This window comes from Gymnoscopelus braueri (genome assembly GCF_963280865.1).
Source record: "Gymnoscopelus braueri genome assembly, chromosome: 23".
Taxonomy (NCBI): Eukaryota; Metazoa; Chordata; class Actinopteri; order Myctophiformes; family Myctophidae; genus Gymnoscopelus; species Gymnoscopelus braueri.
Window position 1 is genome coordinate 11,652,921 of NC_137625.1, and position 12,700 is coordinate 11,665,620.

At 41.6% G+C, this 12,700-nt stretch overlaps 1 protein-coding gene across 1 annotated transcript in view; it reads right to left on the minus strand.

The window, feature by feature from the left end:
• The window catches only part of nav3 (neuron navigator 3), a 188,078-nt gene that overhangs the window by 16,008 nt on the left and 159,370 nt on the right, over positions 1 to 12,700 (minus strand). The window contains exons 19-27 of the mRNA XM_080421087.1: positions 12,256 to 12,447; positions 11,763 to 11,815; positions 10,709 to 10,729; positions 10,307 to 10,330; positions 7,307 to 7,330; positions 6,900 to 6,977; positions 4,024 to 4,107; positions 2,925 to 3,036; positions 2,174 to 2,316 (exon numbers count right to left, since the gene is read on the minus strand). Coding sequence (XP_080277213.1) covers positions 2,174 to 2,316; positions 2,925 to 3,036; positions 4,024 to 4,107; positions 6,900 to 6,977; positions 7,307 to 7,330; positions 10,307 to 10,330; positions 10,709 to 10,729; positions 11,763 to 11,815; positions 12,256 to 12,447 — 731 coding nt within the window. The remainder of the gene's footprint in view (positions 1 to 2,173; positions 2,317 to 2,924; positions 3,037 to 4,023; positions 4,108 to 6,899; positions 6,978 to 7,306; positions 7,331 to 10,306; positions 10,331 to 10,708; positions 10,730 to 11,762; positions 11,816 to 12,255; positions 12,448 to 12,700) is intronic.

The window sequence follows — 12,700 nt, forward strand, 5'->3', positions numbered from 1 at the left end:
GGTTAAGCTTCTTTGGCTCACTTTGGCATGCCTGGGTTTGGTGAATTCAATAACACTTTTTTTTGCTGCAGTATGAACCAGAGCCTGAAACCTATGTTCCCTGTCTGAGTGTGAAATAGAACAGCTGATACTAGATGCTTGGCTCAAAGGACACATAACAGCTATACAGGATATTTAAATTCCACTTGTGCCGTTGAGCCAAAGGTTAGCAAGAGAGGGAAAGAGGGAGAGAAGTGGAGCGAGATAAAAGGTAGGATGGACTTTGGATTATTCCTTGCACCCAGCAGTGGATCATGTGCATTATTTCCAAAGGCTGTTGGACATTATTATTAGATTGTTAGAACAAAGCAGTCAGAGAAGTACAGCCTGATTTATACCTTGTCGTTTGAAGGTGTCATTTGCTGAAAATACAGATTTTCAACAAAAAATCTAATCATGTGGATCTGGGGATCCACATAGAACAGATCTCTGACTTCATGTGACATCTGACAATAGGGATCTATAAAGCTCTAAAAGCATATGCATTGGGGCATTGATCAGTCAACGTTATGAAATGATTAACCAAAGTTTGCTTCCGTAGCCAAGCAGCGTCACACAGAGAGGAAACTGTACGATGCTTGGTAGTGTGTTTTTGGAATGTTGCCAATGTACTTGTAGAAGTGGACACACTTATGCACGCACACACACACACACACACACACACACGTGTGCACACACACACACACACACACACACACACACACACACACACACACACACACACACACACACACACACACACACACACACACACACACACACACACACACACACACACACACACACACACACACACACACACACACACACGTGTGCACACACACACACACCCTAGCCTGCAGACATGCATTTTACTTTTTCTTTCTCCTTTATTTAATCAGGTGAGTCCCCCTGAGATTACAGTATATCTCTTTTACAAAGGAGCCTTGTCCAAGAGAGAAACAAGCACAATTCTTTATTAACCTTTGAGTAGTTAGAAAAAGTAGAATAGAAATGGTTAAATGGAGTTAAAGAATATTGCAGATTTTGTGGATATTGTGTTGCAAAATGGATCTGCTGCATAGTGCAATGAATTCCGAACCAATAAGCAAAGCAAAACATATGGTATAATGCCACTAAGATTTTATTTAAGTATGTCTATGTTTTTCGATTCTGTGTAATGGGGACCACAGTGGAAATAAGTGTATGACTTTACTGTGTTTTGTTTATCTTCGATTGCCTTTTAACCTTCTGTGTATGACGGTTGTATTGCAATTAAATAAATCAAATCGCATGATGAATGGGCTTCATAGAAGGAACGAAACAACAAGGCACTTAACTGTGGCTAAGCTGCAAACACTAAAACCACCAGTTTGCAGTCAAACCTTATAAAGTAGTTCAAGCACAGTTTTTAATCCAAAAATGAATCGTAATTAGCAGGCCCGTAACGATACAGTACCTGCATCGATGCATCGTTTTGAATTTTCAACGATCTACTATATCGATATGCAAACAGCTAAATATCGTATCGTTTGACTTTGAATCGTATCGAATCGTTTTGCAATGCAAATAATCGTATCGAATCGTTCTGCAATGCAAATAATCAATTATATCAATACTAAGTACTTTTAAGAAGAAGAAAAGAGAAAGAGGGGTTTATATCCAGTATCCAGGTATTTATTTTTCACACAGAATTTTTGGGTAAATAAATAGTTACTATATCGATTTTAAATCATTGAATCTAATCGTATCGTTCTAAATTAACCTGTCCTGTATCGTTCATGTATCGTATCGACTAAATCGCTGAATCGAAACGTATCGTATCGTTCTAAATTAACCTGTATCGTTCATGTATCGTATCGACAACCAAGTATCGTGATACGTATCGAATCGTTGTTAAAACGTATCGTTACACCCCTAGTAATTAGGCATTCACTTATTGTAGGTTTGCAGGACAATACCCAGTATGCATTACGTGACGAGCTGAGCTGACCCAAAGCTCTCAATGACTAAACCCCCTCACAGATCCAGACCATTAGCCCACCCCCCACTCTAAACCTATGCCTCAACTTAACCATCTCTAACCTAATGCATAAACTGAAGAGTCTCTGGCAATGCATCCTGCATATTTGTCCTGTGAACCGATCCATCCTCATCGCTGCCCTTGACTTACCCAGCTCTTCTTCTTCTTCTTCTTGTCGTCGGCATCTTTGCCCAGGCTGCCCATGCTGGAATGGCTGGCGGCACTGTTGATGCTGGACATGCTTTCTGATGAGTGCTGTCGTCTAATCCGCAGATCTGGAAACCAGAGACATTGTCAAGAGTTACAAATATAGGTGTGAAATAATTTATAAAAAAACATTCACTGGCCACCCCTGCATTCCACACATCTGATTGTTCCCTCATCAACTCCTCTCTATAAAAACCAGTCCCCCGCAAGTCCTCTGCCACAGCCTAGATGTTGTTGCTGTGTGTTTGTTGTTTTGCCTTGTCTTCTATTTATTTGTTTACTGTGTCTTTTTGAACTATGACTATGACTGGACTATGTATTTCCCTCGCCTGCCTCGCCTTACAGTTATGTGTGTTGTCTCCTGTTTGTTTGTTAAAGAAATGACTGGGTTAGACCTGGCTTGCATTCGCGTCTGATTCCTGACATACACCGTGACAATATGATTATCATTTTTCATTTTTTGTAAGTCTTGAAAAACACAATTTCCACATTTTAAGAAGAATAGCGTTTGGAAGTTTTCCCTACCTTTTCCCTATTTTAAAAAATATATATTATTCAATGTATTATTATGTATATTATATATAGTAGGTTTTAATTTTTTATGACAAAGACACTATTATACTACATACACTCAAATAAAAATTTAATTTGAAAATGTAATTTCTGTCTGTGTTACCTTTGTACAGGTGGTCAGGGCCGTTGAGCGCCACCTGGATGGCTGTCTGGGCATCTGTGTTTTGGGTTTTCAGACCCTCTATGGTCTCTCTCAACTCAGCCAGTTCAGACTCCTAGAAGATTAGAGGAAATACAGAGGGATGGAGGAATGAAAAAAAAACTGAAACGGAGGGAGGAGAAAGAGAAGATATTCTAACATACCACTACCTACCGCTGCACATCATGAACAGCAATAATCTCACAATGAACATTTGAATTCCGTCTGCCCTTCATTTGTGTGGCTGGCGAGAGGCCATAAGTTCAATCCAAACTGAATGACAAAAGTAGAGATAAAGTTGCAAGATAATTCCTCCCACAAGAAAGCATAGATAAGAAGTTATTGTGATGAGGATTAGCTTAACTCCACTTTCCCACCTGCTTAGCATGAGAAATAAAAAAATAAATAATAATCTCCACTCTGCTGAATCAACATCAGATAGAGGGAGCAGTGGTCTCCAGGTCTCGCCCCAAAACCACTGTAGTCTGAAGATAGGGTTTCTGTTTTAATTAAAAGTTGGGAGGGTGCAGTTGGGGCATGATTGACAAAGACATCCCACCAGATCCCCGTCTGTTTTAATTTATAGAGGATTAAAAGCTGCTAGGACTCCTCAGTGCCGTGTGTGTGTGTGTGTGGGGGGGTGTGTGTGGGGGTGGGTGTTAGTGAGAGAGGGAGAGAGAAAGAGAGAGAGCAAGATACTGTAGAGAGAACAAAAGGAGGCATGCATAAATTGATATAGATATATGTTTCACATAATTACTGGTCTCTGATCAGTGTTTCAGTGAGGGTATTCTAAGCTCTTCTGTTGAACAGGATTGTCTTACTGAATAGATGAAAACTTCAGATGTCCAAATCAAAGGCTTGTAATTGTAACACATTGAGAAACTGAAATGTTCAGAAAAAGCCCTTGTTTATTTATATTTTTTTATGGATTTTAATGGTTTCTTGGAACCCTTGGTTTATCAAACATCCTTGACTCATGAATGGAGTTTAACACTTGAATCCCGGATAAGCGGAGACTAGATGGTATTTTGGAATTCCTTACTAACGAATGCTGCTGTACCTTTTGTTCAGCTGTCATGGTGAGGCTCTGAAGGCGACCGGTCATGTTCCCTAGACTCTTCTCAAAGGCGGCCACCAGGTGAGCCTGTAAACACACAGAGAAATGCACAATACATTAATACAAGAATGCAACCAACTCAGCGTATGAGTAGCGCGGCTTGGGTGCAACAAGTCGTGCGGTGGGTGCTGATGGTAGGCGTGGCGCTCCACCTCAGCAATCGATCTCCCAGGGGTCTAGTGCATTGTAACGGGGACAGACGCGTTATTGGCTGATGCCGATAATAAGCCTCTCCCGACCTGCTTATAAATGGACCCATGATCTAAGATGAACTATTCTGGAAATTCGTTTTGAAAATAATTGGAAAAATGTGGGAAACTTTTTGAAAATAGGGCTTAAGTGATTAGCAGCACGCTTCATTTGTCATCGGAAGAAGCCGGGCTGTGACACGGTGAAGGACAGCAAAGGTTTAACAGCATCACACCATCTGCTCTGCATTGTCTGATGGAAAGAAAAACGATCTAGCTCGACACGCGTTAAACCCGTTCATACACTAATATGCATGTTTGCTTTAGCCTGTTTGTGCGCCTGTGTGCACGTGTGTGAATGACACGGCGTGTGGGATTTGCATGTGTGTGTTCTTGCACTGCCAGCTCATCCACCCATCCTCAGCCAAAGTGGCGGAGACGCCTGTCAGGACCGGTGTGTTGCACAGAGTTGGGCAGCGCGCCCGCCCGGGCAGATCAAAGAATCTCAGCTCTGCTGGCACAGAGCGTAGTGAACGCACACACACACACACACACGCACGCACGCGCACGCACGCACGCACGCACGCACGCACGCACGCACGCACGCACGCACGCACGCACGCACGCACGCACGCACGCACGCACGTACGCACGCACGCACGCACACACACACGCACGCACGCACGCGCACACACTTTCAGATGTGCACGACTGCAACCGCATTGAATGCACACAGCCATGAATGACGTGACACATACACGCACATGAAAATACCACGATCACATCCTCGCCTCGACTCCTCCTCCCCCCAGCATCCCTGGATGACTCAGCGGAGGTCTTAACCTTTGGAAATGTCAACCGTTCCAACACATCCTCCTCCATCCAGCTCCACCTGCCAGCACAGCACGCAAACGCTACACCCCGTCCCACTGTCCACCTGTCCACCCCATGGGTGGTGCAGTTTGGGCGCCCGCGTGTCCCGTGGCTGAACCGTCTGTGCTGCGCTGCTGCGTTTGCCGCACCAACTTCCGACCCCCAGCAGGCTGGGGTTTGACCCCCGGCCTTCTTATCCCCATCCCGGTGGTCTCTGCAGAGAGGCAGAAGTGGTCTGGGCTAGAGGTTGACCACCAGCCAGACCAGAAGTGACCCGGCGTGGGAAACGTCCTTGCTTTTACCGCCGCAAAATTGGTGCTTCCGCCGACAGGCCTGACATCTCAACCTCACAGGGGGACTCACGTGGGGCCATGCGGGCAAACAGACGTCACTGCTGTTATAATCTGTTATAATCTCTGACGGCCTCAACGCCTCCATGAGAAGGAACGGAAGGAACGAGGTTAAGTAGAAGACCAAGAAATGGGAGGGTGCAGAGTGACTCTAATGCCTGATCTATACTTGGTTGCGCAGCGAAAATAGCTCACAATGAGCCGCGATGCAAGGGGTTGTGAGCTTGTAGATCGGCTATTTTCGGCGCGGGACACCAGCACACAACCAAGTATAAATCAGGCCGAAGAGGGGAAGAAAAACAGGAGGGGCAGTAATGATGAAGCGGAGGTTGGAGATGGTGGAAAAAGCCTTAGTGTATAACTAAATTGACATATACAAGTTAAATTCAATTAGCAGTTAATTTAACACTGTCGATTTTGCTGTGTGCACGTACAAATGAACTCTTAAACCCGATTTAACGTGAACCAAGGCATAGAATGGAATATAATCCTCCTCAGACAGATAAAACAGAGCTGCACAATATGCAGCAGTTTAGAAGCCTTTGTGCTTCTTAATCCTTTTCTTGGAGAAAAGTTTTAGCTAATTCTGTATTCTGTACATGGTTGACACAATGCTCTGTGCCATCTCACATATATCTGAGCAAAACAACGAGAATGAAGTTTGACTTTGGACTGGGATATCCATCATGACATCACGTCTATTCCATCTGTAAAGTTTGTCTGAAGTTTCAGCCTCCTGCCCGGGCTTCCCACGCGGCAGAACTTTGCGATCAAAGCCATATGGGCCACAGAGGAGACCCCGTCTGCTTCACGCTTGATCAGACACTTCACACAGGGCCAAATAGTGTGAGACACTGGAGTCTGACTACTGTATCACTTCACATCTCACCGCAAAGACAGCATCTCGTGGGGATTAAGGTTTCTCTCTCCCTCTCTCTCTCACCCACCCACGCACTTGTGTCTTGGGTCCCACTTATTCTCTTCCCTCTATGTCTTTCTTTCTGTCCTTCCATCTCCCTTCAGCCCTCTTTTTTTCTTGCTCCTGTTTGCATTCTCTTTCTTTCTTTCTGTACATCCCCTCTCACTCACTCTCTCTCCCCCTCCCTCTCTGCTCTGCTCTGCTGAATCGGTGAGATGCCCTGTTCCCGTCAACGGCCCGCTGGGTGAGACGAATGCACGTGAGACAATCCTGGCTGTATGGTAAACAAGCACGCACGTGCACACTCATGCACGCACGCATGCACAAACACACAGTGCAGCGTCAAAAAGAAGTTGAATTTAGCAGTCTCCTTAAAGATTTTGATTTCAAGGGCTTCGAAAGGCAAAGGCTTTCAATGAAAGCTTTCTGCCTGCAGGTTATCATGTAAATGCGGCGTCTGTTTTTGACTGTTGAAGTAAACAAACTCACATTGGCAGACAGCTGAGACGTTAGGGTTGCGACCTTCTCCTGAGAGGCGTCCAGCTCCCGACGCAGCTTTCTGATTTGCTGGAGGGGAGACAGTAACATTACAAAGGGCATGAAGATTAAAGTCCTTATTTGATAAACACAGATGTGAACAGCCTTTCTGTTTCACATCATTTTTTTACAGTCTAGTACACCGTAAAAAACCTCAGTGCTAATCTATCCATTTGTAACTCAAACAGTGTACAAATGTAACCAAATGGACCTGTGAAGGTCCATTCGTACACTCTCAGAGTTAGGACTCAGGGAAATTAGGAACAAATGGATAAATGAACACTGCACATTTTACTGTGTACCATGGGGGAAAAAACACTGGGATGAAATGTGAACAGAAACATAAATGTGGGAATTACCGTGGAATTTTGGACTGTTTGGCCCTTGATTGGAAAGAGAAAAGTAAAAATTAACTCTATGTTGCATGTTTCCAACAAACAGCATGAGTGTGGCTGGAGGAACATTTGTTATCACATGCTAGCTTGACACGCCTTTTCTTCATAATGATGGAACAACAAACAAAACTATATTATCATGACAGCCTATACACCCCAGACCTAGGTTAAATAGTATGTATGTACGTAATATAATTCATTTGAATCAAATTCATTTTAGGGCCAAATGTGTAGTTTTATCACATTACAATGAGAGCTCAAGCTTAGTAACCTGATACAATATCTACACAATTTGAAAACTGCAACCATCAAGCAGATCAAAATAAAGTCTTAACATTCTGACCCTGGTCTGGTGCAGTCTTGGTGCAAATGAAAGGGTGACTTTCAACCTGAATACCTGAATCCCTTGCTTCAAAAGCCCACTCTCTAAACACCACAAAAACTCTGTCTATGCAAAATGCTTCAAAACATTATTCTTCTGTCCTGCATTCTGACTGCATTTACAAACAATGGCTAGACAGATAGCCAACAAAAACTCCAGTAAAACGTTTTCTTGCAAAAAAGAAATAAAGTTTACAAATGGTAATTTCTGTAAAACTGAAAATACAGTACAATATAATTAAAGCATGTATCCATATACTGTACATGACATCACAATAACATTGCAAACATGCAGGCCTACCAAATGCTTTTTAACAACATGAAATAAACTACTAAATAAATATGTCTTCAATGCCTATGAATTGTAACCCCTTATCTTCACAGGCAACATGCAGGGCAGTTAAGTATTGTAGCAGGAACGAACAGTGTAGGTATTTCAAACTAACAGAAATATACAAAATGGTGAGTAACTCAGCCAAGTATTAACATGGAAATTGCACCGTTAGCATATTAGCTTAGCACAGGCAATGATATCACAGGTGAAGAAAATGAATTCATTCATTAAACAACTTAAAACATTTTCCTTCCATAGAGCAACCTCTCCATGGAAACTCTCATTCCAACAGTAATTTACATATTAACTTACAGAGAATGCAGACATTGGCCTGCTATCATCTCCAACTTTTAACAGACTTTTGATCATAATTAGTGCATGCTTTCTGACTGCTCTAATTGGAAATGGAGGCTAAGAAACGTAACTTAAGCAAAGTGAAAGTAAAACATAAGACTACTTAAAATGTCCACTAGGGGTCACTAATATGAACCTGAACAAGTGACAGAACACAGGTTCTCAGCTGTTTCAACAAACAAACAACAAATGTCATGAAATCTAAGGAATTTCCAGTGGTGGAAAAAGTACTCAGATATTTTAGTAGTAGTAAAAGTAGCAATACCACAATACAAAAATACTCTGTTACAAGCAAAAGGCCTGTGTTCTAAATGTTACTTGAGTAAAAGTACAAAAGTATTGGCATCACTTAAAGTACCCCCAAAAAAAGTACTAAAATGTTTGAAAATAGCAGATCTACAAGCACACAATGTGAAGCGACGCGTTGTGAGCTTGTAGATCGGCTATTTTCAAATAGCCTAGGTATAAAATAGGGCTAAAGTGGTTAATGTATGTTTTATAATGTAATAATATCTGCAAAGTAACTATATTGTAAAATATTAAGATTTCAAATAATTGTAGTGGAGTAAAAGTATAATGTTTGCCTCTGAGATGTAGTGGAGTAGAAGTAAAAGTACTGGAAACTGGAAATACTATAGTAAAGTAAAAATAACCCCCAAAAAAGTACAGTACTTAGTTACTTTACACCACTGGGAATTTCAGGGATGTTTTGACGGAGCATGACGTGCTTCAGTGGGGACAGTGAAACACGTGATTTCATACTGTAGACTCCAACACTGCTTCCGTGCCCAAGGTATCATAGTCATGGTGCCATCACAGAATAAATTATATATTTTTCCAAACACAGGCGGTATCAAATTTAATTCAATATTATAAACGACACAGAACCATCTCCCTGACAGAATTGCCAGACTTAATTATAAAACAAATTTCACAGTTCTTATATGACGAGATGTTAAAAAAGTCTATGGGATTTAGAGAAAACAACTACATGACCCAAGGGATAACGGAAGTGACGTAAGGACTTCTGTACTCTATTATAGGGATTCAGGTATTCAAGAATTCAGGTTAGAAATCTGTGACAGAACAAGTGCTGGAGATTAACCACTTAAACCCTAAACATTGACTGGAATCCCCCAGGGGTCTATACTAGGCCCCCTCCTTTTTTCTCTACACCAATAGCAGCTTTACAAGCTCACAACAAGAGTTTGTAGATCTGCTATTTTTGCCAAATGTTCCCCCAGAATAGGGGTGCTAGGGTTCAAGTGGTTAAGTGGAATGGAAATCAAACCAAAGCTAACCAGTGATAATCAGTAGGATTATTGAATAAAACCAAAACCAGAGGAACAAAGCTAATTTGGTCCCCATCAGGATACCTTAAATAGACCGAGGTACAGTTAAGATGGCGTTGCGTGGTTATTCATGAAATAATACATAAATGAATGCAGAAAGCAGTCATAAAAAGCAATGCAAACATAGGGTTAAATTAATTCACCTTTGACCAGGGTGACCCTACATTCCTGTATTATCTTGGTAAAGGTTAGTCAATAATAACACATCTATTGGTTTTGCATTAAACCAAATGAATATCACTGCTAGGATCTGAGAACGCAGGTACATTAAGACACACATGCATATATTGACACATTATGTAATAGATACATAATGCTTTTTATGAAGCCCATGTTTATAATACATTATGACATACTTGCATTGTTATCATTATGAGCATTTAAGAGTGCTAATATAACTATAATTATACCGTGTTATAAGCAGATAAGTAGTATGTTTATGTTGGGCTTAATATAAAGTGTTACCGACACATGTAAATTGTACATTCTGTACACCGGCAAACAAACACCCATGACTTGGCTCAGTGTGAAACGGATTCTTACCTCAGAATGGGCCTTCTCTTCTGTCTGTATGGGAGGAACATACATTTTTAAGAGAAAGGAACATTATCCCAAGTGTATTGTTTGTGATTAGAAACAGTAATATAGCCATGTCATAACGTTAGCTGTGTTGACTTTTAAGGGGACTTCCATATTATGGTAACAATATTGTAATGCCAATATCAGTGAGCCTATAAGCAACCACAATGCACTTTCAATTTCCCTGTGGGTTGTGAAAATAAGAGATAAAAAAAACAAAAACAAAAAAAACACAAAAACATGCATTTGGAAATGAAAGGAAATATGAATGACTCATTGGCCCCAGTGTTGTATTTCTTTTACGTGTGGTACAAATAGAAATACTTGTCTGTGTGGTGAGCACATAGCTGAGGTGAGAGTCTCTACCTTGTCCAGATAGTATAGAACCTGGAAGTGAAAGAATGGTTGGTTCAAACAATGGAACATGTTGCATTGTCCCCTAACACAGGGATCCAACTTTTATGTTGTGCCAATTAATCTCATTGGTCATCATCTATGGCCTTTTGTCAACATTTTTCAATTACTGTGGATTTGGTGACAGTTTGATAAAGTAGGTTTAAAAGCCAAAGATGAGAAGAAATGATGAAATGGCAAACAGAAAAGTGCATAATCAAACACAAGTCAAAACTAAAATGAGATTAAAGCAAAACTAAGGATACAATCAGACAGACAAAACAAAAACAAAAACATGGTAAATGAATAATCAACACAAAATTAAACAAACAAGTTTGCCCACAGGGAAAAAGTCTCAAATTACACTTTGTTCAAAACTATGGTTTAATCAGGGCTTTTATTCTAAAACTTTCAACTGCAACCAAAACAGTGCGCAATAAATCAATTCTTCCCCCTAAACCTAATCTCTTGCTTCAGTGAATGTGACTACTGGAGCACAAGCTGTTCTTTAGCAAACCCCCCCACATGCCCAACTACTTCCAAACGTGCTAAATTACTTAGGATGCAGAGATTACATTTCTTTGTCCTATGCAGGATAGAGAGTGGAGAGTGCATCAACTAGAAAAAATTAATTTGAATATGGCCAAAGTTAGATTTACCAACTTTCAACCTAGCTGGCACCCCTATTTTGCCCAGTGCCATTACAGGCAAAATATTGCAAACCTTTTCAAAAGTAGTGAAAATAGCCGATCTACAAGCTCACAAGGCATCACACTGTGACGCGTTGTGAGCTATACTATACTATACTATACTGGTATTAGGACGTTTGTATTATTATACAAAATACCACAATGCAGCAGATTGACTGGGCAGCTGCAGACTTCTTGTGAAGCAACAGTTCTGCTGCAATTTAATAACAGTAGCAGTGGCTAAGGCAAACCCATGTTCTACAGTACAGTCTGCTTCACAAGGTGTTTAGCAGTCATTTGTCAGGGTCTTTATGAGGCTTGAAAGAAAAGCTACTTACCGCAGAGTAGAGTGAAGAGGTACTGGAGACCAGCGACAACGAGGAACCATGGACTGGAGATGAAAGACAGCGATATAGAAGAATGAGTGCCACTTTAAAGCAAGCAATGTTCAGCAAAATGCTTGATTATAAGAACAGATGTAAGCTACCATCTGTATTGCTATTTATGAACCCTATGGTCCCTATATAGATAGGCCATTTTGAGGGGGGGAGTAGGGGACCCCTGGGGGACCCCAGTCAACTAAGTATATAGGGTTTAAGCGGTTGTAAAAGGAAACAATAAAATAAAAAAATTGGTCGGCATTTCTTTTTCTTTTTTTTTGTTAGAGGGCAATTTACTTCGCAGACAAAGTGGCTAATTTTGGAAGGCAGTGCAGCCTGTGTGTGTGTGTGTGTGCGTGTGTGCGTGTGTGCGTGCGTGCGTGCGTGCGTGCGTGCGTGCGTGCGTGCGTGCGTGTGCGTGTGCGTGCGTGCGTGTAAGTATCAGATGCACCTTCATCAGTACTGTCTCTGAAGGAACCCGAGCGGCTCATGCCCCTGGGGCGTTCCTCCAGCGAGGTTGCGCTGCCCCCTAGTGGGTGTCCCTCCCCGTACAGGTCAAAGGAGTCATGGGCGATGCTGTTGGATCGGCTCATGCTCGTGCCGCCTGGTGGCAGGTTGTACTGTCCCATGTTAGTGGGACTCACTGCGTGGGGGAAAGATGACAAAAAGAAAAAGTGTCAAGCCAAAGCTACACATGCACGTTCAGAGTCTAGATATTGTTCAGCAAGGGAAAGCTGAGGGACACAGTAAAATCCCCTGTTTTAATTTATCAATTTGTTCCTTATTTTCGTGAGTCACGTCTAACTAACTCTTACTACATGCTTATGGGTGCTTATGGCTTGAGGGGAAAGAAAATAGTAAAAGTGAATTGTACTTCGGTACAACTTTTATATAAA